The sequence below is a fragment of the Equus asinus genome, chromosome 6 (assembly GCF_041296235.1).
Source record: "Equus asinus isolate D_3611 breed Donkey chromosome 6, EquAss-T2T_v2, whole genome shotgun sequence".
NCBI classification, from domain to species: Eukaryota; Metazoa; Chordata; class Mammalia; order Perissodactyla; family Equidae; genus Equus; species Equus asinus.
The window spans coordinates 17,930,415-17,956,148 of record NC_091795.1 but is presented as its reverse complement, the minus strand read 5'-3'; the positions used below and the strand labels follow the sequence as shown (position 1 = coordinate 17,956,148).

The 25,734-nt window shown below is 54.6% G+C and overlaps 1 protein-coding gene and 1 pseudogene across 2 annotated transcripts; one reads left to right on the top strand and one right to left on the bottom strand.

Moving 5' to 3' along the window:
* The window catches only part of LOC123286709 (small ribosomal subunit protein uS5m-like), a 363,347-nt pseudogene that overhangs the window by 62,555 nt on the left and 275,058 nt on the right, over positions 1-25,734 (top strand).
* On the bottom strand, positions 674-25,156 carry LOC106838522 (myelin and lymphocyte protein-like). Of its 2 annotated transcripts, none has more exons than XM_014852694.3 (5): positions 24,890-25,156; positions 24,367-24,529; positions 7,583-7,804; positions 6,338-6,463; positions 674-2,297 (listed from the first exon to the last, which is right to left on the bottom strand). In XM_014852694.3, exons 2-5 carry the CDS (start codon positions 24,430-24,432, stop codon positions 2,211-2,213), a joined length of 501 nt encoding a protein of 166 aa, XP_014708180.3. In that variant the 5' UTR covers positions 24,433-24,529; positions 24,890-25,156; the 3' UTR covers positions 674-2,210. The 2 variants fall into 2 exon arrangements, with proteins under 2 accessions (XP_014708180.3, XP_070367837.1); XM_070511736.1 differs by having other exon boundaries at positions 24,942-25,126.

Sequence of the window (25,734 nt, the reverse complement as noted above, 5' to 3'; positions counted from 1 at the left end):
GGCAGTCCCCGCAGGTGCCCCTGGGTACACGCCAGGCTGCAGCCTTGCCTTCAGGGCCCCTGGGTCTCGTAACCTCCTGAGCCCTCCCCTCCCCTCCTGCCTGGCTGGGTCACTCCCCGCTATGCCTAGGAAAGCCCTCCCTGCCTTCTCTGCCTGGTAAATCCCCTCATCCCAGACACTCCTCCCAGGAGGGTGGGCTCCTGGCTGGGTTTCCCGACACTCCTCGTGTGCCCTTCAGAAACTTCAGTATCATCCGCCAGTGTTGTCAGTGTTGTGCGTGTGAAGGACTGGCTGGGCATGTCTGTGGCCCCTGCTCCCAGGGGGACAGGACCCTGTCACAGTGAGATGTGGCACATGACAGGTAACTTTGGTGCTCTGGAGACAGACACATGGAAATCACCCCTACTTGCTGTGTGACCTTGGGTAAATCATTTAACCTCTCTGTGCCTCAGATCCCTCATCTGAATGCTACCAACCACACATGGCTGTCACAGGGGTTAGCTGAAGAAGTAAAGTAAAATTTGAAACACTGAGAAAGCCTTGGGAAATTCCACTAAGCCTTTGGTTTCTTCCTTCGGACGAGGGTCAACAAAACGCCTCTGTCGGCATCGCGGTGCTGCGCCCGGGACTGTGAACAGTGGTTTTGTTGAAAAAATGAGACTTCCCTCAATCAACAATTGATTGCAAATTTTGTGAAACACGTGACCAACTTCCTAACATTTCTTAATTTGTACTTTAATTTTCCAGGATAAAGCCCCGATTAAACCCCGTGCTCCTAATTTACAGTGAAGTTTTTTACTTAAGTTTAGTTTTATGTGGACTGGCTAAAAGTGGCCGTTTCCTGGAATAATTATCCTGGGATAACAGAAGACATCCTGAAGATGCCACTGAGACCCAATTTAGTCATGGGGTCCCCAAGGTGGGAGGGAAGGAAAATGTCAACTAGTCAAACCTCCGCCTGAGGCTGGAAGCTTTGCCCTCATGGCCATGATCCAGAGGTCAGCCAGCCCTGCCCGTCCGCCTCCATGGCTGGGGGCTGACCAGTTTCTGAGGCTCCTGGTCTAGGGCCCCAGCTCTGGAACATCATGGATTCTTCGAGTGAAGGGATGAAGGAGCACTTCATGCCAGGAGCTGACTGTCAGGATTCCTCACTGAGTGTCCCCTTCCTATTATCTCCTCTCCTCTCAACCCGGGCATCTCATCCCCAGGATGTGGCACTCAGCACTTGTCACCTCACTTCCTGTCACTCTGCAGTCTGGTCCCCTTTCATCCCTATGGAGTGGCCCAAGGAAATTCTAAAAACAGTTTATTATCCACATCACTAAATGGAACAGAACACACAGCCCACTGCCCAGAACATCTCTGACCAGCTTCACAGAGTGAGAGGAAACTTCTGCACCTTGTTTTCTTGTAGCTTGAGGACTTTCCAATTGAGCACAGACCCCTTTGTCTTGTAGGAAAAAGAATAGGAGCCCCAGGCTGGTACGTAGCAAGTTTCCAGAGAGGTGAAGCCATCTGAGGCCCCTGGTAGCTGGGGAGGGTGGGAGACTGAGTGCCGGGCTCTCTGAGTGCAGTGGCCGAGCACACACAGCTGTCATCTGAACTGCCACTTGATGCCGCCTCTAGAGATTCAGTCTAAGCCCAGGATTCCCCAGAAAGAAAGCTGGAATAATGGTCCTGATACTGGGGAGTCAAAACAAAACCCACAAAACACCCGACAAAAGTATTGAACATAAAGGCACTTTGTAAAGTATTTCAAAGCTTTATCATCTTCACCGTGGACATCTGCAAGTACTTGTTGGGTGAGTTTTATCCTATGACAGGTAGAATCTCCATGAAGACTTAGAAACACGCCACCAGATGGGGGCTCAAAAGAGCCTGTGGAAGATTCCAGCAGAGAGTTCACAAGATCCGGTCCAGGGCTCAGCAGGGATCTTTGTTCCATGCTCTCTCAGATCACAGTCCCCACACTCCACCCCACCGCCCCCTTTCACAAATAGATGACCCTGAAAGACGGCTCAGGAGTAGGAGGTTAAACGCAGCAGGTCCCAACCCTGACAGGAAGGACAGGGGAGAGTCTGCATAACACCCTCAAGACACACAGCATTGCTCTTCTTTGGGTTTCTTTTTTCCACCATGGAGAGCATTTCTGCATGCTGAAAAGCTATGCCAGAAGGCGGCCGATCAGTTGTCACCATCTGGGTTTTCAGCTAAAGTTCTTCTGCTGCTTTCTTCCATCTGATTAAAGAAAATACCGCATGGACCATGTAGAGCAGAGTGGCTACATATGAAAACACCTGAAAACAAGATAGATGACCATTAATGGGCATGCCTGATCGACACTAGGCTGGCTAGATTGGTGCTTGGGACAATAGACATGAACTGTCTGGACGGCCACTGCTTCCCGTCACTCAAACAGATGTGTTTCTGGCTGAGCCCAGCCGTGGCCCTGAATGCTTTTGGCACAGAGCTCCAGGTGACCTCACGACCCACTGGATGTGGCGTGCAAGGTCAGGCATCTGCCATCTCACATCAGCATCATGGTGCCACCAACTGGAAATGGGGGTCCTCAGAGGCCCCTCAAATGATACTCACAGGTGAGTATCAACTGCTCTCCATGGGAAACTTGCTTCCTCCACACCGGGAAGAGCCAGGTCCACCAGCTGTGAGCCAAGTGGCCTCGGCTGGAGAACATGAACACAGCATTTGCTGGCTCTGATCAAGGTCTCGATGCTGCCTGGATGTCCTCACACCCATCAGAATGTTATTCTAGGGTCATAATCTCACAGACACGGGCAAGGAGCCAGGCTCACAGGACTGAGGGACAGGGAGGCGGGATTGTGAGATTCTGCAAAGGAGGGGCTCCTGAGAAAGCTGCTGGGAAGACGCAGTCAGCTGTTTTGACAATGGGAACAAAGGCCCTGGAAAGGTGGCAAACGGTCACCCGTGGCCTGTCAAGCCCCTGACGTGCTGGGTTCACTGGGCACCATCTACTCCTAAAGGCCTGCTTACCCCAAGTCCCATATCTGCTCCTGGATCTGTGACCTGGGGCGTGGGGTCAGGAGTGTCCAACCAGGCATGACACTTAGGGTGGCTACGCGTCTGTGACCCGTGAAAATGCCCACAGACACCAGCCGTCACCGGGCCTGCCCTCTCCCACCCCACACAGGGCGAACCCTTCACCCTCGTTGGCCAGAAGTGATGAGTCAGCCGAGTGTTTGATCACACATCTGAGAGAGCTCATCCGGGAACTCTGAGGCAGCCCACCTGAAAGGAGCAGTCACCATGGGTGAGCAGCCCCCCAAAACACCTCAGCCCATCAGGCAGGAGCAGGTTACTGTCCAGGCAGCTCCAGACCCAGCGAGAACCCTTGGCAGAGGAGCCTCAGAAGTCCCCACAGGAACAGGACACAGAGCTTATTTTCCAAGCGAGGGCAAGAAATGGCAGCTTGGGGACACGGACAGCAGGGACATGAAGGGACATCCTGAGGTTTTCAGAAACCCCTCTCCCTAAATGGCTGCCATCATTGCTCCCCAATGTTAGGATCCAGAAACCTCCAGATTTCTGCAGAAATTTCCAGCTCCCCTCAGTCGGCTCCCACCAACCCCAGGGATCCTTTGGTGCAGACACTCTGCTGTCTGCAAACAGGGGAGAAGCTCAGCTCCTGAGGCAGGTCCCAGTTAGGAGTCACAGAGGGCGAGAGGCAGGCCAGATGCTCCCCAAGGCCAGGGGTGTGTGGAGAAGGTCTTGAGGCACCTCCCACAGCCCGGATGGGCCTCCCCAAGACCATGGGAGGCCGTGTGATGGCTGGGCAGGGTCTGGGGTTGAACCCTGAGTGACCAGGACTCCTTCCCCTGTGCACGGACACAGCTGATATTCTGAACAGAAAGGTGGGACTACACATTGAACCGGGCTCATGTTCCCCTTGATGGTTTCAGCCCAGCGCCCCTGCCTGCTGAGAACATCGTGATCCCTGGTTCTGGCACTCCTGACTCTGCCTGGGCGTGCTCACGTTTCTCCAACTCAGCTAACAGAAAGGGGGACACAATCAATTGTGGCCTGGATAAAGAGACGCTGGGATAGTCATGAATGGAATACTCTACAGCAACGAGAAGAAACACACCCAACATCTCCACCCAACAGTGAGACGAGCCTCACAAACCTAAGGTGGAGAGAAAGAAGCCAGAGAGAAAAGACACACACTGTGCAATTCCAGTCACATGAAGTTCAAAAGCAGGAAAAATCGAGCTAGGCAGCTAGGAATCAGGCCCATGGTCATCCTTGGTGTGGGCGCACAGTGATGGCGGCAGCACAGGAAGAGGGTTTCTGGGAGCTGTTTATGATGCTCTGTTTCTTAATCTGGATGCTTGTTACACAGAGGGGTTCACTTTATGGAAATTCATCAAGCTGTGCACTTGCATCCTGCTCACTTCTCTGGATGTGTGTTGCATTTTACTAAAAACTAAAAGAGAAGTCGGAACACGGTAGAGCCCAGTGGTTCTCAGCTAGAGATCTGCCCAGCGGGCAGGGGCATTGATCCACCCCATCTATGTTGTTCCGACAAGTGCTGACCCACTAGTCACATTCCATCTACATTTCATTACCATTGTCTGCAATAATTTTATGGAAGTTGTTGGCAAATGCGTTGATGATGTCTGTTTGGAGAGAAGCTTCTAGGGTTGGGATGGGGGAGGTATAAGGCTCTCCAGATGAGGGGGAGATGAAACAGAGTCATTTGAAGGTTGATGAAGGAGGTGGATGACCAGCCTCCCAAGGGAAGGAAGAGCATCCTAGGGGCTGCCTGGCTGTGCTACTGTTTAGAAACCAGCCATCTTGGGAGATGAGCCAATACAGGAGACATTCCCACACTGTGGGACACTTGAGGGGTGCAGGGACCATGAGGTGGCCATGTTAATGGACCTGGAGAGTAGGCTGAGAGCTTAAGAGGAGCATGTGGCTTCCGTGGGGCAGGGGACAGGCCCACAGGGACAAGCAGACATGACTTTGAGGAACCTTCCCCAGAGCCCAACAGTGCCCACCCTGTGGGATTCTCTCAGCCTCTGCTCTGTCCTCTCCAAAATGGGGGGACGGCACAGCTTTGGCTCCTGGAGCTGATGTCTTCTTACTGTTTAAACAATAACCATGGCTAGAAATACATCCGATATGGTGAGTTAGCATGCTGCTGCAAGCCCACCATGCACAGCTCTGGAAAAGGTTTTGTGAAACAATGCATTCTCTTCCATCCCATTAAAAAGGAAATCCAGGTCATGACCTCACATGACCTCCCCCACCAGTGGGTCTGGCCCCGCAGTGGAGACCGTTCCTTTTAGAGCTCAGAGACCTGCACACACTGTGCCCCCAGTCACACACAGTCGGCCCCCGCGTTTGTTCTGCTGACGGGGTGAATGAGGCTCAAGCCCTGTTCCCCCAGGGCTCCTGTGAGGCCTCGGCAGGAAGCTGTTCAATATCCACAGTCCTCGAGGGGAAGGGACCGGAATCGCCGTCCCATTTCACAGAGGAGCAGGCCGAGGCTCAGGGAGCACAGGGACGTGCACGGGGAGCTGGTGGAGACGTGACCTCCGGCCCCTCCTCCTCCCACAGCTGCTCAGAGCTGTGGGGCAGGAGACGCCGTCACGAGGAGCCGAGGCCTGATCACACAGCAAACACCCACAGCTGGGGGTCTGGACTCACTGGGCCCAGAAGGGCCTCCCCACACCCCGCCCAGAGCCAGGGCCTGGGGAGACCCCCGCCACTCGATTTTCACCCCAGGCCTCAGTCTCCCGCCCCTGACTGTGCTTCCATGGAAGACCGCTCAGGGGGCCAGGACACCCAGGGGCCAGACTCACTGCTCCAAGCTGGTGCTGAGGGTGCTGACAGGGCACCTGGCCTGACACCAGCCCCACCCATTCCCGGTGACCTTGGAGCACGTTATCCTGCTCGTGGTGCCCTGGTTCTCCATCTGTGAAATGGGGATGACACAGCGCCCACACCCCAGGGCTGCTGTGAGGGCTCAATACGATGGTTCATGGAGAGCTCGGATGGTGCCGGGCATCAGCGGTCACGTCCTCACACACCCGCCCTCTGCAAAGTCCACCCAGGCCGGGACCCTAGGCGAGCCCAGGCCTGGGCAGCGCAGCCCTGATCGGGTGACAAAGGGAGTCTTGGGCACGTCCCCTCCCTTCTCCATGACTTTGTGTCTTCATGATGAGGGGAAGGTCTATTTCATTCAAAAGTCGGTGAACTAAAATCATAGAGGAGGGCTCGGGCAGCCTTCCGCTCAGACCCCTTCAGTGGGCGGTGGGAGCTGTGAGCACCGGCAGGTTGACGGGGGACTCACCGCAGCAAAGACGTTTTCAAGGTAATGTTCCTGGGTGAAGCTGTCTCTCATGGTGCTGGCGGCCCAAGCTTCCAGGATGAAGGCGCTGAGGTAAAATAGGGCAGCAGTACTATGGCAGACTGCATCCTGCAGGGTCAGAAAGGGCCGTCAGAGAGATCGGGAGCCCAGACGTGGAGGATGTGGGGCAGCTGTGGCCCCAGCAGGGCCCATCCAGCCCACCTGTCCTCGTCCAGCGTGGCTTAGGTCCCTTGGTCATCTTTTGCTACTTTTTGACTCCCCCCACCCCATCCACCCATCACTACACCCTCCACCCCCTCCTCACAGAGGTCGTTGGTCCAGCTGAGTTTCATCTCGCTGGTTTGGGGGCAGAGTAAGGACTTCAGTGGAGAAGGGACGCTGCTCTCCCTTGAGGGGGGAATCAAGTGAGGGGGGCAGCTTGGGACTGAATAGGCAGAACTTGGTTCTTGACCCAAGAAGTGTCATACATGGTCACAGTCCTGGTTCGGATGTGGCCTCAGTGACCAGTGCAGGGGAGAGAGGGGGAGGCAGGGGTGTCCAGGTGTGTTTACAAGCAAAACAGCACTAGACTGGGGTTTGAGTAGCTGTAGTTGGAGGTGGTTTCACAAGTGTAAGTAGGAGACCTTTTGAGAGTGAGAGGCCAGGCCAAATGGCCCCACCCCTTCCAGGGGACATAAAGGGCAGGGGTCCATGTGTAAGTTTCACCCTCTTCATGGGCCTCAAGTCAGAATTTATGCAGAACAGAGACCACAGGCCATCTCTCTCCCCCATCAGCTCCCTCTATGGTGACCCGGTTTTAGAAGCTGTGACATGGAGCTGGGCAGTAAGCATGGCCTCGCAGTGGGCAGCCCAGGCTAGCCCCCAGGACCCTGCTCCCAGGAGATGGAAACCAGTCCTCCTACATGATGGGAGGTGCCAACAGGCCCCTGGAGGGGAGGCAGCATGGGAGGGGGTTGGGGAGCTGGTTACCCATGAAAAAGGCAGTCACGCAGGAGGAAGCAGAGCAGACGGTGACAGTCAACCTCTGCCGTCACCTTCTCCTGACCTCCTTGCTGCAGGGAGCCCCGGGCTGCTTTACACAGCTAGGAGCTGAAGGCCCAGCCAGCTCAGCCTTGGAACATGGGTGGGAGATGTCTACAGGGCAGCCTCAGCCAGAGCTGGAAAAGCCAGCCTCCCAGGGGAGATGGCTCTACACACCCCCCTCAAACACCCAGGGCCGGGACTCACCAGCTTCCTCCAGAAACTCTCCACATAGTGGGCACCAGTCACATAGCCTAAGACCACGGTTAACCAGGGAGTCTCCTCATTGTCACTGCCACACATGTACAGGAAGAGCAGGACAGTGGTGCCCACGAAGCAGAACACAGACACGAACATCACCCAGCCCTGGGCCAGGGGGAGGGGCACCTGGGACGAGGCGATCAGGATCCACACGAGGCCCCCAAAGACCTGCAGAGGGAAGGAGGGCAGGGTGAGCATAGGACCAGGAGAGCCCACGGCCAGGAAGGGCCAGACCCAGAGGTCACACTGGGGCACGAGGGGCAGAAATACAGGAAAGAGGCAGAGAACAGCGGTGGGCATTTTCTTCACCAAGAATGACTCTTTCAGCCCTGCAGGGTCTAGCCTGATTGCCAATCTCAGTCTTTTCCAGTGCTCTGCATGCTTGCCTTTATTCAATTTTTAAATACACTTTTTTATTTTTTTATGTAACAAGCACTTATATCACATTTATATGCCAGGCACTCTCCTAAGCGGCTTACAAATATTAACTCAGTTAGTCCTTACACAATCCTACGAGCAAGGTACTGACCCATTTGTCAGATGGGGAAACTGAGTCAGAGGAAAGTTAAGTAATTCATCATCCCTTGAAAGGATTTATATCATCCAGTATTGTTATTAGAGGAGCTAATTCTAAGATTATATCCTTCATAGTATTTTTTATATAAAAATATACTTTCTTTTATGAAATGTTAGTGACCAGAAGATTGCTTTGGTCTTTACTGGCAAAATATATTAACCACACTATGACTAGTATTATTTTTCTGGTGAGGAAGACTGGCCCCGAGCTAGCATCTGTGCCAATCTTTCTCTGTTTTGTATGTGGGATCCCACCACAGCATGGCTTGACCAGTGGTGTGTAGTTTCAAGTCCAGGATCCAAACCCATGAATCCCAGGCCACGGAAGGAGAGTGCTGAACTTAACCATGTGCAACTGGGTCGGCCCCATAAAAAATACTGAGCCCTTAAATCCCCAAGTCCAGGAAGTGCTCTGAGTACTGGCGTTGGGGCTGGAGAGAGGACCCAGGTCAGCCAGGCTCCTCGGGTGACCAAGGATGGCATGAGAGCAGCACTTCCCCATCATCACCCGGAAGACACCCCAGTACTGTTCACAGGGTCAGTGAGCCCCCATCAAAGAGGAGCATAAGGACAGACGTGGGGGTCACAACACCCCTCAGCGTCACAGTCCCGCTCCCCCTGTGGACAAGCTCACCCCAAGCTGGGACTCTCTGTATGTCTCTTCCCTTCTGCTTGTCCCTCTTCATCCCAATGACATCAGCTCAGCCTCATCAACCGTCCCCACTCAGATAAGGACTGTGCTGAGCGTGTGCTGGGACACTGGGGGGATGGCTTTCAGTCACAGGTTCCAAGGTGCTGTGACCCTTGGCACATCCTCCTGAGCATCTGGGGGCTGAGGATGGGCTGTTTCCCAGTCCTACGGCCCCTGTGGTGTGAACTCAAGTGGTCCCTTGACCTCATCTCCCTGTCCCGCTGCCCACCTGCTGGGTAAGAGACACCACTGTCCTCACAGGGGTTCTCCGAGACTCTCAGATGAGAAGCATCAGGACAGAATCAGATTTGGTAGAAAAATCAGCGCAATGAAGAATCTGGAGCGATCAAAACCAAGCTGGGCTTAATGAATCGGATCTGGGCATCTCTGCCCACAAGACTTCCTGTACTGATGAACCTGAGATGGCCTGGAGGAAGGCACGTGACAGAGCCAGAGGGACACACTTTACACCTTTCATTAATTGGAGCAAAATCAGTTAAATCCAGATCCTCAGACTGCCACAGATAAAACATGTGTGTCGATCTCATCCACACTTGCCTTTAAGATTAAAAGGGTTACTTGGCCTTTTCAATTACGGGCACTGACACAGGGACATGAGTGTGCTGATGGCTGACACAGACTAGGATTTAGAAGGCACGAGAGTGTGGCATGGAGAAGAGGGAGGATCGGGCATGTCCATCCCGTGGGCAGAGACAAGGGCCTGGGATACGCTTCTCCTAGGCATCCTGTGCCTGATCAACCGGTGACCATCCAAAGAGGACCAATCTAAGCTAGGTCCCCATTCACGTGCTCTCAGGGAGCCCTGCACTGCCTCTTTGCAGCCTGCAGCACAAGACAGGTGCATCTGGTTAGTCACAAAGTGGCCCTGTCCCTGACCAGGTGAGGGAGGTGAGGTCCCCCTTGCTCAGGGCTGACTCTTGGGTGTGGGACACAGGGAAGACCCGTCCAGCTGTGTGTCAGTGTCCGAGTTAGTTCCCTGGCCTTCAGGGTCTCCTGGGAGATGGGTGTGCCTAAACAAGCAGCTGATGGACCAAATCCCAGAGGAGCAGCTGGCGCTGCACGTGGAGGGGAGAGCCCTCAGTGATGGAATCCCACATGGGGACCAGCGAGCCCGAGGTGCTTGTATGTGGCCAGTGGACATGGCATTGAGGGATACTGAATGCCACATTGGGGAAACGGTTCTCTTTGTCATTCTCTTCAGTTTTTCTGACTAAGGCAAGGAGAAGGGCTCAGGGCGCAGCCAGGGGTCTGGAGCTCCCCCAGGAGCATGAGCTCCAAGGACGGGCAGGCAGAGGTGACCTGGAGAAGGGCATGGCTTATTCTTAAGGGAGTGATACAGTTATTCTGGAAAAATTAACTGTAAAATACATAGGAGGTAAATTAAGGCACGGGGTACCCGGAAGTGGCACAATCTGAGAAGGCGGCTCTCAGACCCTGGTCTCAGGCTCAGTGCCCTGGACCTCGTTCAGCTCGATTCCTCCCCGTGTGGCTCAGTCAGGAATCAAAGGCAGGAAGAGTGAGGGGAAGTCAGAGCGCAGTCCCCACACTGAGTGCTCGTCACAGAGTCCTGAGTGAGCGCCAGCGAGACGGGGCCACAGCTCTGGGCTGAGCTCCCGGCCCCCAGTACAGAGGGAAGCTTCGAGGTTACCCCAACTCCCCACCTGCTTTGGGTGTGAGCTTCCACCAGTGTGAGGAAGAGTATGTTCCAGCTCCCTAGGAATGCTCCCTGTCACACACACTCACACACTCACACGCACTCACCCACACTCACACACTCACACACTCACACCCTTATGCAGATCCCTGGGGTCTCTGGTAAGAATCCCGTCCACAGGAGCAAAGCCCACCCTGTGCTCCATCCCAGCCCTGCCCCCTGGGACCTCAGGTCCCTGTCCTGCCTCTGGGTGTACCACCTTGCAAAGGGCCTTTAAGAATCATGCTGACTTTTTCTTTGTGTGGTTTCTCTGTAGCACTGAGTTTCATGGTAAGATGGCGGGGAGAAGTTCTCTCTCTTTAGACAGCTTTAATGAGAGAGAACTCACACACTACACAGCTCACCCATGTAAAGTGACAATTCATGGTTTAGGATGATCACAGACATGTGCAGCCATCATCTCCAGAGACAATTTAGGACATTTTCATCACCTCGAAGAAACTCTGTGCCCTTTAGCTATGGCCCCCTCAACCCCTCCCATCCCTCAGTGACCACTGATCCACTTCCCGTCTCTATGGATTCCCCTGTTCTGACCTCTCACGAGTTGACTCATATAATAAAAGGTGGACTTTTCTAATGGGCTTCTCTCATGTAACATAACGTCTTTCAAGGTGAGAAATTCTCCCTCAAGGGGACCTTTACGAAATATCTCCACCATCACAGCACAGCCCACCGGCCATTCTGACCCACCGTGTGGGGACACTGAGTGAATGTGGCTCAGCTCTCTGGAGCCTCCAACTGGGAGGGGCTGGGACCCAGCCTCAGCGTCTGTGAATGGGGTTGACCTGGTGATCTGAGGCCCCACCCACCCTGGTGTTTCAGGACTGGAAACCGCCCGTCTTTAATTCAGTCCAGTTTAGGATGCTGAGCAGAGCTGAGGTTCTCTAAGCACCAAGGATAATGTACAAAACGAAACAAAAAATTCCAAAGGCTTAATAGAGTTTACATCCGTGGTCTGCCCGATCAAATGACTTTTGTGAAAAAAATTTCCTCATGAGATAGTCATGGGGGGAGCTCTTGTGTAAACTTATAGAAGATTCTCTCTTTTTCTTTCTGAATTAATCCACAGCAGGCAGGTGAGGGCAGTGAAAGGTGTAGACTTTAGAGCCAGAGTTACCGAGTTTGAATCAGCTCTGTCACTTACTAGCTGGGTGGCCTGTTGTCCCCGGGGGAGTTCCTAAAGCTCTCTGTTCCCTCTGAAAAACAGTGATAACAGCAGTGCCCGCCTCATGGGGTTGGGCCCGGGAGCCTGGCACGTGGGGAGCACTTGAAGTGCTCGCTGTCACAGCTGTCATGTGATGAGGCAGAGCCTCCCCTGTAACCACGTGACATCTCAGGAGGGCTAGGATCTCACCGTGCACAGGGACCCCCTCCTCACCCGGGTGCGACCCAGGATTTAAAGGCACCTTCAAAATCACCAAAAAGAGAAAACCCTATGATCACCCAGAAACTGAAAGTTGAGGAAAAGGTCTCCTTTTGCTGAAGAAAACACAAAGAACGTAAAAATATGAGCAAGTCCTCCTGCAAACAGTGAGCCTCGGTCAAAAGGAAAGGGATCCTCCGGCACGTTCTTGTGATCTTTGTGGTGTCCCCCTGCTCGTGCAGGGCTGAAGGAGCTCAGTGTGCACAACCGTCCAGTGTTCTTGCTGCAGGACGTGGACACCTGAGGTCAGTGCAGAGGAATTGCTCAAATTCTCTAGATTTTCTCGGGGGCTCCATTTTACGGTGTCAGGGTCTCCACAAGCAGACCCTCTTCCAATAACCAGTCAAGACGTGAACCACAGAGCGCTTCCCACATACACGTCTGCTCGTGCGGCCCCTCGGAGCCCAGCATCAGAACTCCCACCAGCTCCAAGGGCACAGGGTGCGCCCTGAAGGTGCGTGTGACAGGACTTTATGCCTTGGACTCGAGAAGTAAAGGACTCTGGGCACAGAACACAGACTGTGCTCCCAGCACTCAGCCATCTTGTCACTTAGGTCAGGTGGGCAAAAGTCATCCTCCAGGAAGGAACAGAAAAGCTGGCCACACCGGATGAGGCTCATCCCAGCTGCTGTGCACTCTGGGCCCTGGGTGCTCTCCCAAAGCCACAGGATCAGCAGCCTTGATTCTGCTGCTGGAAGTGTTTGTCCCCACTGAGCTCTGTCAGCAGTCAGGGACCACGCAATGCCAGGAGGGGTGCTGGGGAGGGGACTGACCAGCACAGTGACCGTGTGCCCAAGGAGAGGCCCAGCAGTCCCAGGTCCAAGGGTTGCTGACTCAAAAGTGAGTCATTCTGTGAGTTAGAGTAGAGGGCATGTCCCATGTGTGTGTGTGTGTGTGTGTGTGTGTGTGTGTGTTTGTGTGTGTGTGTGTGTGTGTGTGAGAGTGTGTGTGGAGGCTGGTTAAGGATGAGCTCCTGCAGGGAAGGGCAGTGGCATCAAGGTGAAGTCAAGAGGACATGAGCCCAGGGGGCAGGAGAAGCACGGAGAGGAGGTCAGAGGAGAAAGACCAAGCCACCGACACACTGGAGCCTCCCAGACCCCAGAGAACGGGGCTGAGGGCGGCCGGGGCCTGAGAGGCAGGGAGAGCAGGAGGCAAACCCAGAGGGGCTTCTGCCAGCCCCCTTGGTTCTGTGTGAGCCCCACCCCTTGTATGGAGGACCTCAGCTCAGCAAGTCCACGGAGGGGCTTCCTTCACTTGCTACTCACTCACCTGCTCATTCATTCATTCATTCATTCATGCATTCATGCTTTTAACAGATGCACAGAGTGACCATGACCACGGTCAGCACTTAGGGCAGATCCATCCAGGGAGACAGACTTTATTCAAAGACACACACAAATAAATGGAGCCCACCTCTCCCTTCCTGTCCTCTCTCTTCAAGTGCTGCCACCAGACCCACTGGAGCAGCTCTGGGTCCAGCAAGGGCAGAGTCAGATCCTGGTGACACTGTCGGGGCCCCAGCGAAGGTGAACACAGCTCAGCTCCTCTGACCAGGACACGGGGCCCAGAAATCCGCACAGGACCCCTATTCTGACCCCAGGGGACATGTCTGGAGGGAGGCAGAAGACTCCTGTGTGAGGACACCCTCCCACTCTGCCAATTATTGGGAATCTGAGCTCTGTGGCTGCTCCCAAAGTGAAAACAAGCAGTGGTGTTGAGGCCCCCTGACTCCAGTTGCTCTGCCCTCCCAGACCCTTCATGAGTAGGCTCCCTCCTTACAGGGGACCTATCCTGTCACCATCCCTCCCAAGGCAGCTTAGATCGTGTCCTTTCATCTACATTGAAGGCAAACCCAGGACTCAGGGGCCTTGAGTCTGTTTGTAGAGAGGGACAGAGATTTGGGATTCACAGAGAGAGGAGGGCGTCCAGTCTGTAGCTGATGTTACCAGGGGGAGGGTGGCCTGGGAGAGGCCCTGCTCAGCCCTCCTCCCGCTTCCCGAAGTCCCTCCCTGGGCAGTCTGCTCTCCGTAGCACCCGCTAGCCCTCTGCTCCCCAGCACTGGCCGTGAGCATGACGGATGATCGCTGACCAGTGTCGGCCTCCCGCCCGAGGCAGAGGACAGTCACCAGCTCCTGAGGGAAGGACACTCCGCTAGACCACAAAGCTGGGGCTCTCACACAGGCCTGTCCTCGTCTAGGTGGAAATGTTTCCCCACCACGACTGTACCTACTGGATTTACCTGTAGGATGAACAGAAACAAGGAGGTTCCATGAAAAATATGGGTAAGCCACCTCTAAAAGACAAAATCCATGGAAAGGTAGACCAGATGAGAGGGAGAGGCTTCAGTGCAAGAAAAACAAAAAGTATTGATGGGAGTCACCAAATAGGTGAGCAATGTGGTCTGCCAGCAAAACAGGTGTGCAACTGCCGACAGCGAGAAGAAACCAGCCATCAAAGGCCTGGCACTCCCCTGAGGGTCCCGGGGGTCTCCCTCTGGAGTGGTGGTGACTGTCAGTTTCACCCTCTGTCTGCCCTTGGGGTCAAGGACTCTCTTGTGATTCATAAAAATTATCCAGGTGGGAGACGAAACCCTACCCCTCTCCCACCAATGCACGCTGAGAACAAGTGTCTCAGAGGGCACCATCTGGGCCAGGACACATGTAGACTCAGGGTCCAGGTGAGAGACAGACCACAAGCAAGGGCCTGCAGGACAGGAAAGGGGTGCGTGCAGGGTGGGCTTCCAGGTGGAGGCATTGGGTAAGCCAGGCCTGAAGGACAGAGGACTTAGCCCCACCATGCAACCTACACCAAAGGAGCATCACAAATGGAGAGCAGCGAGGACTGTGGGGCTGGTTCTGGAAAGAGTCCTAAAATGTAAAAGCTGGGTGGTTCCTTCCCGCCAGGGCCCTCAGTCCAACCGTCCCTGGCTTATCACCAAGCAGCTGCAGGGAGGGATGGAGGCTGGGGAGGTGGGCACGATTATGTGCCAGACACTGCCCCCTCCTGAACCAACGCCTTCCCAAATGGTGATGCACTGACACCAATGACAAACCAGTTTTAAAGGTTTGATCCTGGGTCCACTGGGAACTGGTTCCTTGGCCTTCAGGCAGATGCAGCAATTTGCTTGGCTCCCAGAATTCAGAGCTTTCCCCTAACGGGGCCTGGCACCAGGCTGGCAGGACGGCGCAGAGAGAGGCTCAGGAAGTCCCCACCCCCAAGGCAGAAGGCAGGACAGGACTGCTACAGCCCCCTCTTCCCTTTGGCCACCCCATCAGGCTGACCGGGGACAGCTCCGAGCACAGGAGCCACTGGAAAGCCCTACAGAGGGTGGTGTCTGTGCAGTACTTGGGGACCCCAGGGACAAGTCACATGTGCCTCCACAGCCTCGCCCACCCCCTAATCTCACTCTCCCCCTGCCTGGAGCACCCTGCCCGGGAAGGGCATGGAAGGTCAAAGTTGGTGGGGATCGGCCTTACGGCCCCTCCTGCAGTTGCCCCCTTTGAGTGTGGATCAGCCAGTTGATCGGAGCAGGTGTTTGACTTATTAGTAAATTAATGATAATTGCACCTAATAGCTACTGGGCAGGAGCTGTAGGCACCATGTGGTTTGAAGAGCTTTGCATACGTTACACTCACTCGGTCCTCACAGCAATCCTGGAGGTGGATGCTATTATAGCCCACTTCATTGATGCAGAAACTGAGGCACAGTGGCCCGATCACACTCCCACAGCTGCTGAGGGCCAGCTCTGACAGGCTGGTTGTGGAACCTGGTCAGGACGGCCCTGTGTGTGGCAGTCACCCAAGGCCACACATGAGCAGTTCACCATGAAACCTCCCGTGTGTAGGGCCAACTCTGGAAATGGCCATGAGAACAGTAACATGGAGGGAGAGGAGACTGCCCAGTAGCCTTCGTCCTGCTCCCAGCCACCCCGGGTCTATAGGAGCAAAGAAGCCAAATGAGGAGGTGATGGCAGGCAGCCTCCCCTCCCCCACCCTCCACTGGCTAACAGGCTCTGTCCCTTCAGAGGAAAGAACACCAAGGTGTGTGTTTAAGAGCAAAAACAAGCAAAAGATCCAAACCCGAAGGACATCGCTCCCCCTTCGGCAGGCACAGGCCTGGGGGTCTTCATCCCCGGGGCCATCAACAGGACCTTTGTCACCCCACCCCCACACCTACTGCCAGGGTCGGGATGTGGCCTTCATCTCCTGTCCTTCCTCCTTTGCTCTTTTCCTGGAGTGTCTGCCCCCAAAGCCTGTGCCCTGGGCCCTCTAAGGGCCTCCTTCCAAGGTGGATCCAGGAGTTGCAGGGTCCTCCCCCTCCTCCTCCTCTACCTGCCCCCTCCTCTCCAGCCCAACAGCCTTCTAACAGGAGGGAGACTCTGAGGTGCAATTTCAGGTCAGCTGAGAGGGGCTGGGTGGCCCTGGGCCTTCCTCTTCCACTGCCTGTGCAGATCAAGGTGTGATGGCTAGTGACAAGGCTTTTCTTCTGGTTCCTGCATATTTTTTCAGGCCCCGGGGCCTTGGTGCACTACAGGGATTAAACACAAGGGTGGTTCTGACCCAGTGTGGAGAGAACAGCAGCTATTAATGAGCTGGGAGTGCTAGAGAGCCTGGAGGAGAGAATCAAGGCCAGTCCATTCCCTTAGGAAGTCGTTATGCTGCTGGGGCCCAGCAGGAGCCAACCAGGAACTAAACCTTCCACCAGAATGCAGAAGGGAAGTCAGGGCCCAGGACGCAGAGAACCCAGGGAGCTGCTCCTGCTCCCGCGACAGTCTGCAACCTGTGAGGAGTCGGCCACACTTTCCCATGGCATCAGTGCTCCAGGGACAAGGGGGCCCACCCACAGTCCTCATCTATCAACACCTGAGGAGGACACCTGCTGGGGTATCTCATAGGGCCTGCCCTTGGTGGACTGTCCTCATCCATTGGCACCCGAGGAGGACACCTGCTGAGCCATCTCATCAGGGCCTGCCCTTGGTGGCCTTTGATCCTGAACACTATTTCCAGGGACTGAGACTTGAAAGGCCAGGAGAGAGCCCAGACCGGCTTGTGTCAGAGGTGGGAGCCAGGGCTCAGCTCTGAATCAATCAGGAGTCAGCCCCCAGTCCCCATCCAGTCTAGACTGGCTGGCCTCCTCCCACCTCAAGGCAGGCCCCAGGGGACCCAGTCCCCCACCCCAACCCCTCCCTCAGAGGATGTGCCTGAGCCCAGAGCAAAGCCATCCATTCCTAAGGCTGCAGACCCAGCCTCGGCCAGCAGCCCAATGCACTCTCCCACTCTCTGTGGGCCTGTGGGTGCAACAGTCAGCCTTTGTCCCTGTCTGACCTGAGCCTGAGCTCTCCCTGCCATGGCATCTGGGATCCTCCTGCTCTCTCCTGAAAGCACTGGGACAGAGAGATTACCCCACCTGTGTCAGGTCAGGTCGAGGAGTGACTTATGGAAAGGTTAAGAGAAATCTTTCTCAGCGGAGCTTGGTTGTGATGACACACGCATGAGCCCCACCATCACACTTAACAGTGTCCAGAGAACAGCTCAGACTCACTGACTGCTGATCAAAGCAGGCCCCTGGTTCTAGAAAACAGGAAAAGTCACCTCTCAACTCCCAGAACAAACCCCTGAGAGACCTCTGCCTGTAATTCCCCCCTTTAGAGAGGGGGAAGGAGAAACCCGGGCAGTGTCCTCACCCCTTCTAAACAGCCAAGAGAGGGGCCCACAGCACAGGAAGATGACACAGGGCCAGGGGTCAGTGGGCACAGCCAGGGAAGGCCAGCCTCGCCCACTGTCCTGCACTGGCCAGCAGGGCCGCCCCCACTCTCTGGGGACTCTATGAGGGTTCCTGGCTTGGGCAGCACAGAGAGGGTGCCTGCCCTGAACCCTGGAGACCCTCAGGACCCTGGCTTCCTGCCTCAGCCTCTCACTGAGAACTGTCCCCACTGTCCTCTCCCCCATAACAACGTCGAGAGGGTGGCCTAGCCTACCGATGCCCACTCCAAACCTCGCCAGATCCATGGGGGCTGGGCAGTGCTTATCAAATGCAGATTCCTGGGCCCACCCAGGCCCTAGTGGCTCAGAACCTCCAGGGTGTGTATGTGACAAGCAGTCCCAGGGGGTGTGAGCTCCCCAGTGGCTCTGAGCTGTCCCTTCACTCCCTGGAAGGAGAGAAGGGGACAGGTAACCAATAGAAATGGCAAGCAATAGGATATAGTGGAGTATATGAGGAAGCCACTTGGTGTAAAACTAATTCGGCCGGACTTTGTTTTTCCCAAAGGGCCTGATATGGCCTTTGAGGATGTATTGCATATCTGCTTTAAACATTTCCTACGGCAAGAACAAACGGCCTGAAGATAAAGGTGCAGCTTCCCCAACATTGGCATTTCCTTAAGGATAAGCATCTTTCCTTAGGCTAGGAACTGATTGCTGTGCTCACCTGTGACCACCCAGCTCATCTGTGACCACCCAGCTTGAGACAACAGACCTGCCACTCTGCTGTGTCCATCAATCGCTGTGCCGACAGAGCAGTCTCGCGGCTATCGTAAAAGGACATTTCAATCACATATGAAGCATTCTCTTTGGGGGTATATAAACACTCTGTACACTCCACTTCTTTGGCGCCCTTTCTTCCTTTGGGAAGAAAGGCCCTGGGCCATGGACCTCACATTTTAGCTCAGAATAAACTCTCCCAAATTTTCATTTATAGATTGGTTATGGATTATTTTCGTCCACACAGGCCTTGCCCAGGGCTCCCAGTTGGTCAGGGTCCCCTATTCATGATCCCTCCTGGGGGGGCAGTTCATCCTGGGTGTCTGAGTGAATGCAGGAACCTGGACATAACCTGCTGTCACTGCAAGAAGTCCCACCCTGGAGACCAGGGCACCCGGGCAGTTGCCACCCCTCTCGGAGCCTCAGTTTCCTCCCAGCTCTGGAAAGTCAGGTTTCTGCTTCTACATCTCTCAGCCCAGGAGTCCTCATGGGGCCTTCTCAGTGGAGCCGGAATGTGGGACACCCACCAGAAAGCTGCTCTGTCACCCTGCCCGCCACCCCACTGCCCGATCCTGGTTCTGGGGGCCACTGTTCCCAGAGAAGTGAGCTTCTAGGGCAGGTCCCAGGACTTGTTCAGTCACTTTCTAATAACAAAAAGTCCCCGGTCACCTTAGGTCACAGACACAGGCTCATGTTAGTAACTACTACGTCCAGTTCACTGTAAGAATGGAAACTACAAACCGACTCCAGGTCGCTCCCCCAGGTGACCCTACCCCTCTGAGTCCCCAAGCTCCTGAGGGGCATGCGAGGAGGGGACGCCCCCCCTGGAGAGGGGGTGGCACTCCAGCAGACTCTGTCCAAAGAAATGTTCTCTCCATTCCAGCCGTTCTTTCAGGGGCTGCACTGCACACAGGCTGGGGGGAGGGAGCCGGGTTAGTGACTTCACAACCCCTTTCCAGGCATTTCCTCCCCAAATTCTGAAAGCGGGGACAGGGGGATACCTTCTGACGCTTTGTGAGAGAAGTTTCCTCTTGGGGCCCTGGCCGGAGCTGAGACAAACAGCGTCCTAGGTAAACATCCTGTGCTGTGAATGGGGGCCCAGGGTCAGGAAGCCCCTGGCTCAGAAGGGAGGAGGAGGAGGAAGAAACAGAGACTGTGGTTCCAAAAGGAATGTCCCCTTTGGGTGGGGACAGGGAACAGGCCAGAAGCAGAGCCCTGGGTGCAGCTGGTGGGGAGGGGAGACCCTGGACGTTCCACCAGGGCCTGTGTGGGGTGCACTGGGACCCACCGCCTGCAACAGCAGCGTGGCCTGCGGGCTCTGGGGGCTCAGAGAGGCAGGGTCACAGCCCTGGCTGGGCTGCCTTCCACCTCCCGTGAGGACCCTGAGCTTTCAGAGGGCAGGAACTCTGGGGTGGGGTGCTGGGCAGGGCAAGGTTGCCAGGCCCCACCCTGAGCCATCGCCCTTCCTGCTCTGGTGGGCAGTGTCCCTGCCTTGGGAGGGGAGGGGAGCCCCACCCTGTTGGTCCTGGAGGCCAAGGGTTTCACACCTGCCCCTCCAGGCTATTGGGAGCTCAGGCATGTAAATAGGAACTGTGAGTAATCAACTCGATGGATGACAGATTTAAAAACTAATCACATAGCACAACCAGAGGCACTCACAACTAGAATATATACAACTATGTACTGGGGGCTTTGGGGAGAAGAAGGAGAAAAAAAAAGAAGGTTGGCAACAGATGTTAGCTCAGGTGCCAATGTTTCAAAAAAAACTAATCAAGCATTTCACACCCATTGGAGTAGCAGAAAATTACAAAGTCTGATGCCACCAGGTGTGGCCAGGATGAGGAACAACAGGGACTTTCTTCTGCTGCTGGAGGGAGTCGGGAAGGTCCAGGGTTAGCCTGGGGATCTTCTTTATAAAATAACAGAAAATGAGTCTGAATCTTGGAAGGGGCCTGAGCAAGTGGCGGTTCTGAGCCTAATTAAGCTTCATAAGCTTCCCAGTGACTCCGCTCCCCGGCTGTGTAAACTGGAATGACCCTTTTGGACAGCAATGTGGTAACTCTGGGAAGATGAAGATGTGCGTTCCCTATGACCCAGCGAGTCCAATCCTCTGTGTGTCCCCCAAGAAATTCCCAACATGTAACCACAGAGGCCAATGCAAGAATGTTCTTTGGTGATGCCGTCTGCAACAGGAAAAAGCCACAAATTGGAAATAGCCAAAATGTCCATTGACAGGAGAATGGACAAACAGCATCAACGTGTATAAACCTCAACACCGTTGCATGGAAAGCTCGCTGCAGAAGGACATGACAGGACGACACTACTTCCATGAAGTGTGAAAACACAGAAAACAGCGCCCCGTGGAGCTCACAGGCAGTCAGGGCGCAGGGAAGGGCTGACCCTGCCTGGGCGTCAGGACCACCACATCCAGCCCGAGGCTCCCGAGGATGGAGGGAGGGGAGTAAGACAGCGGCACATCCAGGGCTTACAAGCCACCTGAAAAGCTTATTTCCTTCATACTAAAAGTCAATAAGGCACAATATTAAGATTTGACAAAGCTGAGTGATAATTACATGGGTGCCTATTAAAGTATTATATATACTTTTCTGTAATATTTGAAATGCTTCTTTTTTTTTTTTTTTTAAAGATTGGCACCTGGGCTAACAACTGTTGCCAATTTTTTTTTTTTTTTTTGCTTTATCTCCCCAAACCTCCCCCACCCCAGTACATAGTTGTACATCTTAGTTGCAGGTCCTTCTAGTTGTGGGACATGGGACTCCGCCTCAACGTGGCCTGACAAGTGGTGCCATGTCCGCACCCAGGATCCGAACCCTGGGCCGCCGCAGCGGAGCGTGCTAACTTAACCACTCGGCCACAGAGCCGGCCCATGAAATGCTTCTTAATTTTTGTTTTCTTAAAAGTTGAAGGGAAGTTCGCATAATGTGAAACTAACCATTTTACATTGCCCAGTTCAATGGAATTTAACACATTCACGATGCTGTGCAGCCGCCACCTCTATCTAATTCCAAACATTTCCATTCCCCAAAAGGAAACCCCGCACCCATTACGCAGTTGCTCCCCATTTCCCTCCTCCCAGCCCCTGGCAAACCACCAGTTTGTGCTCTGTCTATGGATTTGCCCATTCTGGGTATTTTATATGAATGGAATCATACAAATTGTGACCCTCCTGTCTGGCTCCTTTTACTCAGCACAGTGTTTCCAACTGTGTGGAATGTCTCAGTGCTTTCTCGCTTTCTACGGCTGTGTAATATTCCACTGTGTGAATAGATCACAGTTGGTTCGTCCATTCATCCATTGAGGGGACATTCTGGCTGTTTCCACCTGCTGGTTACTGTGAATAGAGCTGCTATGAACACGCATGTCCATCTACCTATTCAGGTCCCTGCTTTCAATTCTTCTGGTTATAAACCTAGGCGTGGAATTGCTGGGTCGTATGGTAATTGTTCTGAGGAGCCACCAAACCATTTTCAACAACAGATGAACCATTTGACCTTTCCACCAGCAATGTGTGAGGGCTCCAATTTCTCCACATCCTGGCTCACACTTGCTATTCTCCAGTTTTTTGATAATAATCATCCTAATTTCATGTGAAATCATACCTCATTCTGGTTTTGATTAACGACTAAAGATGTTGAGTATCTTTTCATGTGCTCATTGGCCATTCGTATATCTTCTTTAGAGAAATGTCTATTGAAGTCCTTTGCCCATTTTCTAACTGGCTTCTTTATCTTTTTGTTGTTGTGGTGTAATGGTCCATAATTTTAAAAAACTCTCCCAGGGTGGCCAGCGCCTCCTCCAGCCCTTTCATTCTCTGCTCTTTCACACACCAAGCACATGCAGCTTCGTATGTACAAAGTGTGCTCAGGAAACGTAAAGGACTGGCGTCTGCCTTCTTCCTGTTCTCCCTGCTCCCTGGGAGCCACCCCCAATCTAGAGAGGAGGAAAGAATGTGGAGATGACAGCTAGGGGTCCAGCATCTCCCAGGAAGTGGGGGTGGAGGTCAGCTCCTCCATTGCCCCACAGATCACCCTGCCTGGCTGGGCTGTCCCTCCCCCAGGGGCACTCCTTCCTCTGGCTGGGACACCGAGAGGAGGCAGTGGGCACTGGGCTGTGCCTTCTGTGAAGCCAGGTCCCCCCCCACCCGCCATCGCCTGCTGCCACCTGAGCCAGCTCTTGTGAAGGCAGGAGAAGGAGGTGTGCCAGAGTCTTCTGCATGAAGCCCACCTAACACCCTCTCATGATTCTTGTCACAGTGCTCCCCAAACAGCTGCAAAGGCAGAGGAAACCCCTCATTAAGACAACTGAAGAGACACTAGGAGGACCTTTTGTTGCTTAAAATCCCTCTGCCCATCACACCTCACTGTCAGCCACCATCTCTTTGGTCATGAATCTGCCTTTGTAAACACAGTGGCCTCTGAAGGAACCACAACCACTCATCCTGTGTCCTGGGTGCTGTGCGCTCATCTTCAGACATCCAGCCTCGGGCAAGCACAGGCCAAGTGCTGAATAGACACACCCAGAGGAGCCACTTGGGGAAAGAATGTTCCAGTGGGTGCAAGCCCCTCCCCACTCGGGGTCTGGGTGTCCCTATCTATAAATGGTGGGGCTGGGTACAGTATTGTCCAGCGTTTCTTCTAGATGTCACCTCCTTGACCCTGGCTGGCCCCAGGACTTGACATCACTCTGGATACACGCAGGTGTAAGCTCAACTCAGCTCTCACAAATGCAGTGATACGGTGCCACCAAGCAACCTCGGTCCCCTTAGCCCTTTCCCCAAACCCTCCACGGATGACAGAACCTGCTCCCTGTGCTGGTCACACCATCCCGCCTCCAATCAGGCAAGAAGAAGCTGGGTCCCATTTTTAAACAGTCGGGTTTGGACAAACTCTTTTCCAACCAACTCTTCTGCAGCGGGGGTGCTGGGAACAGAGTCTCCCAGGCTGCATCGCTCAGCACCCACAGAATACACACAGCAGCCCCTCCCAGGTAAGGGCCTGTGGCTCCTGGGGAGTTTAGGCTGAGGGCGGTCTGAAGCCTAAGGACACAGTGGGCACTGTACCAGGAGCCCAGGGTAGGAAGTGCTTTCCCGCAGCCACTAGGGGAGCTGTGGGGCTCCAGCCTCAGGAGGGACCAACCACAGGTAGGGGCCTTCCTACTGTTCAAGGTCAGCCAAGGCACTGGACCACCATGCTAGCCCCTCCCTTCCCATCACTCCACACATAGGGCAGAATGACTGTGATGGAGCAAACGTGGCCTGTTTTATTATTTCCAGATCAAAGTTGTGGCAAATACGTTCTCTCACCAGAACTTTCAAAAGCCAGAAGAGAATCATCTGGATTCAGTTCCTCCCACATCAACCCAATCCCCAAACCTCGGTTGGTGATGCTCAGGCTTCTTTTGCTGATTTTTGTAAACGAAATCCTAACCCTGGACAAAGCTGGGCACCTCGACAAGGACGTCACTCTCCCATCAGGGCTTCCTCTGCGCCCATGGGAAGCGGGTCGGAGCGCAGCTTCGGAACCAGCGCGCAACGGATGGACCCGGGCCTGCTCCGAACATCTGACCCATTTGCGAATCTGGTTTTTCCACCTAAATCTTGGAGACTTTTTCTCCCATTGTCGTTGGTCTAGAAGGGGCCAAACGACTGGGGTGGGGGACACTTACCTCACCCTGGCCCCGCTATCTGATGCTCCCGGGAGCCGCGCAACTTGAGGATCTGGTCCGACCACTGTGTGGAGCCCCCAAGATAGCGCGCCCCACGACGCATCCCGCTCCCTCCCCGGCTCGGGCGCGCCAACCACTCACAAACTCCAAGATGAAGGACACGTAGAGGAAGGTGGTGAAGACCTCGCTGCCGCTGGATTCGGCCATGCCGGCATGCTGGCTTCGCCTCGGGACAGGACGCGCGGCTCCGGCTCCGCGCTGACCGCTCGCTTGCTCTCAGAGGCCAGTGGCGCGTTCCCCCCGCCTGCGGATTAAGAGCGAAGGCTCCCTGGACCCAGGAAGGAGGAGCTCAAGCCGCCGCCTGCCCCGCCCCGGTCGAGCTGGCTCTGCGCGCCCAAAGGTACCCGGCCAGTGTGCCTCGGGCACCGCCCTGAACCGCCCGAGGGAGCGCAGCGGGCTTGCAGAGCTGGGGCGGGAGGCTGACTCCTGCGTCCCACCTCCGGGCGCCATCTCCCGTGGGGAGAAGGAAAAGCCACTTTGATGGAACGCTTCGCTTTGCCCTCTTCTCAGGGGATCACCATCCCTTAAGAAAGATAACCATTGATTACTAGGCTCCCAAAACTCCCCACCGCGGCACCGCTCGGGTCCCCATTGCTTTAACTGCCCTAAAGCTGGCTCTCCTTCATTTTTCCACTGGGTGTGTTAATACGCGCGACCTCCACGTCCAGGTTCGCAGTGAGACGAGGTCCTGGTCCTGCCCGCAGCTGCAGGCTGGGGGTCTGCAGGGGCGCTGTCGAGACCACCTCTGGCCACCACTCCTTCTCCCTGCACCTTCAGAGCCCGCGCCTGGAACCCTGCACCCACAGTCCGCTCCACTCGGTGCTGGAGCTTCACTCTGTCTGTCTGAGGGGAGGAGGCCGCTCTCAGCCCTGCCAGCCCCGGAGGAGGGCGGTGGAGGCGGCGCTGGGGCGGATCTGCATTGAATCCAAGGGACAGGAAGGGCCGCCTGGAGCAGATCCCTGCCCTTCTCTCAGAGGGGGCGGCCTTGCGGCTCTGCAGAGGGAAGACTCCCCCTCCCCATGTCTTTCCACTACACTTTGCTGCTGTTTTTTGTTTTCTGGACCACAATTTCTTCATCCTTTTTTAACTTTATTTTTAAACAAGTATCAAACTCCAGTAATTTACTTGTACTTTTTATTTTTTTTTAGTTTAGGTACTAATATTGGGTTTTCTCCTACTGTCCTAAAGCGGAAAATCTGCCCACAATCCCTGGCAGGCCACCAGCTCAGACTCCCCAGCCCTTCTGTGGCTGCACCCACAGCCCCAGCAGGCACCGCCCCTTCTCCCCAGTGGGACCCTCACCCTTTCCCTCTGCACAGCTCTGTTTCTTTCCCAGTCCCTGTGGAGAGAAGTCAGTTCCTGGACACATTTTCAGAAAAACAAAAACACCCATGACCATGAGCTGTCCATTCTGACACTCACAGAGAGGGACCAGGCACCTGAAATGAG

Bases quoted from the DNA above. Each gene is read 5' to 3' on its own strand.
- LOC106838522 (XM_014852694.3), bottom strand. From the start codon at position 24,432: ATGGCCGAATCCAGCGGCAGCGAGGTCTTCACCACCTTCCTCTACGTG. The intron at 7,805-24,366 runs GTGAGTGGTTGG...TTCCCTCTGCAG, and splicing joins TGTCCTTCATCTTGGAGTTT to GTCTTTGGGGGCCTCGTGTG. The intron at 2,298-6,337 runs GTGAGTCCCCCG...TCTTGTTTTCAG, and splicing joins TTGAAAACGTCTTTGCTGCG to GTGTTTTCATATGTAGCCAC.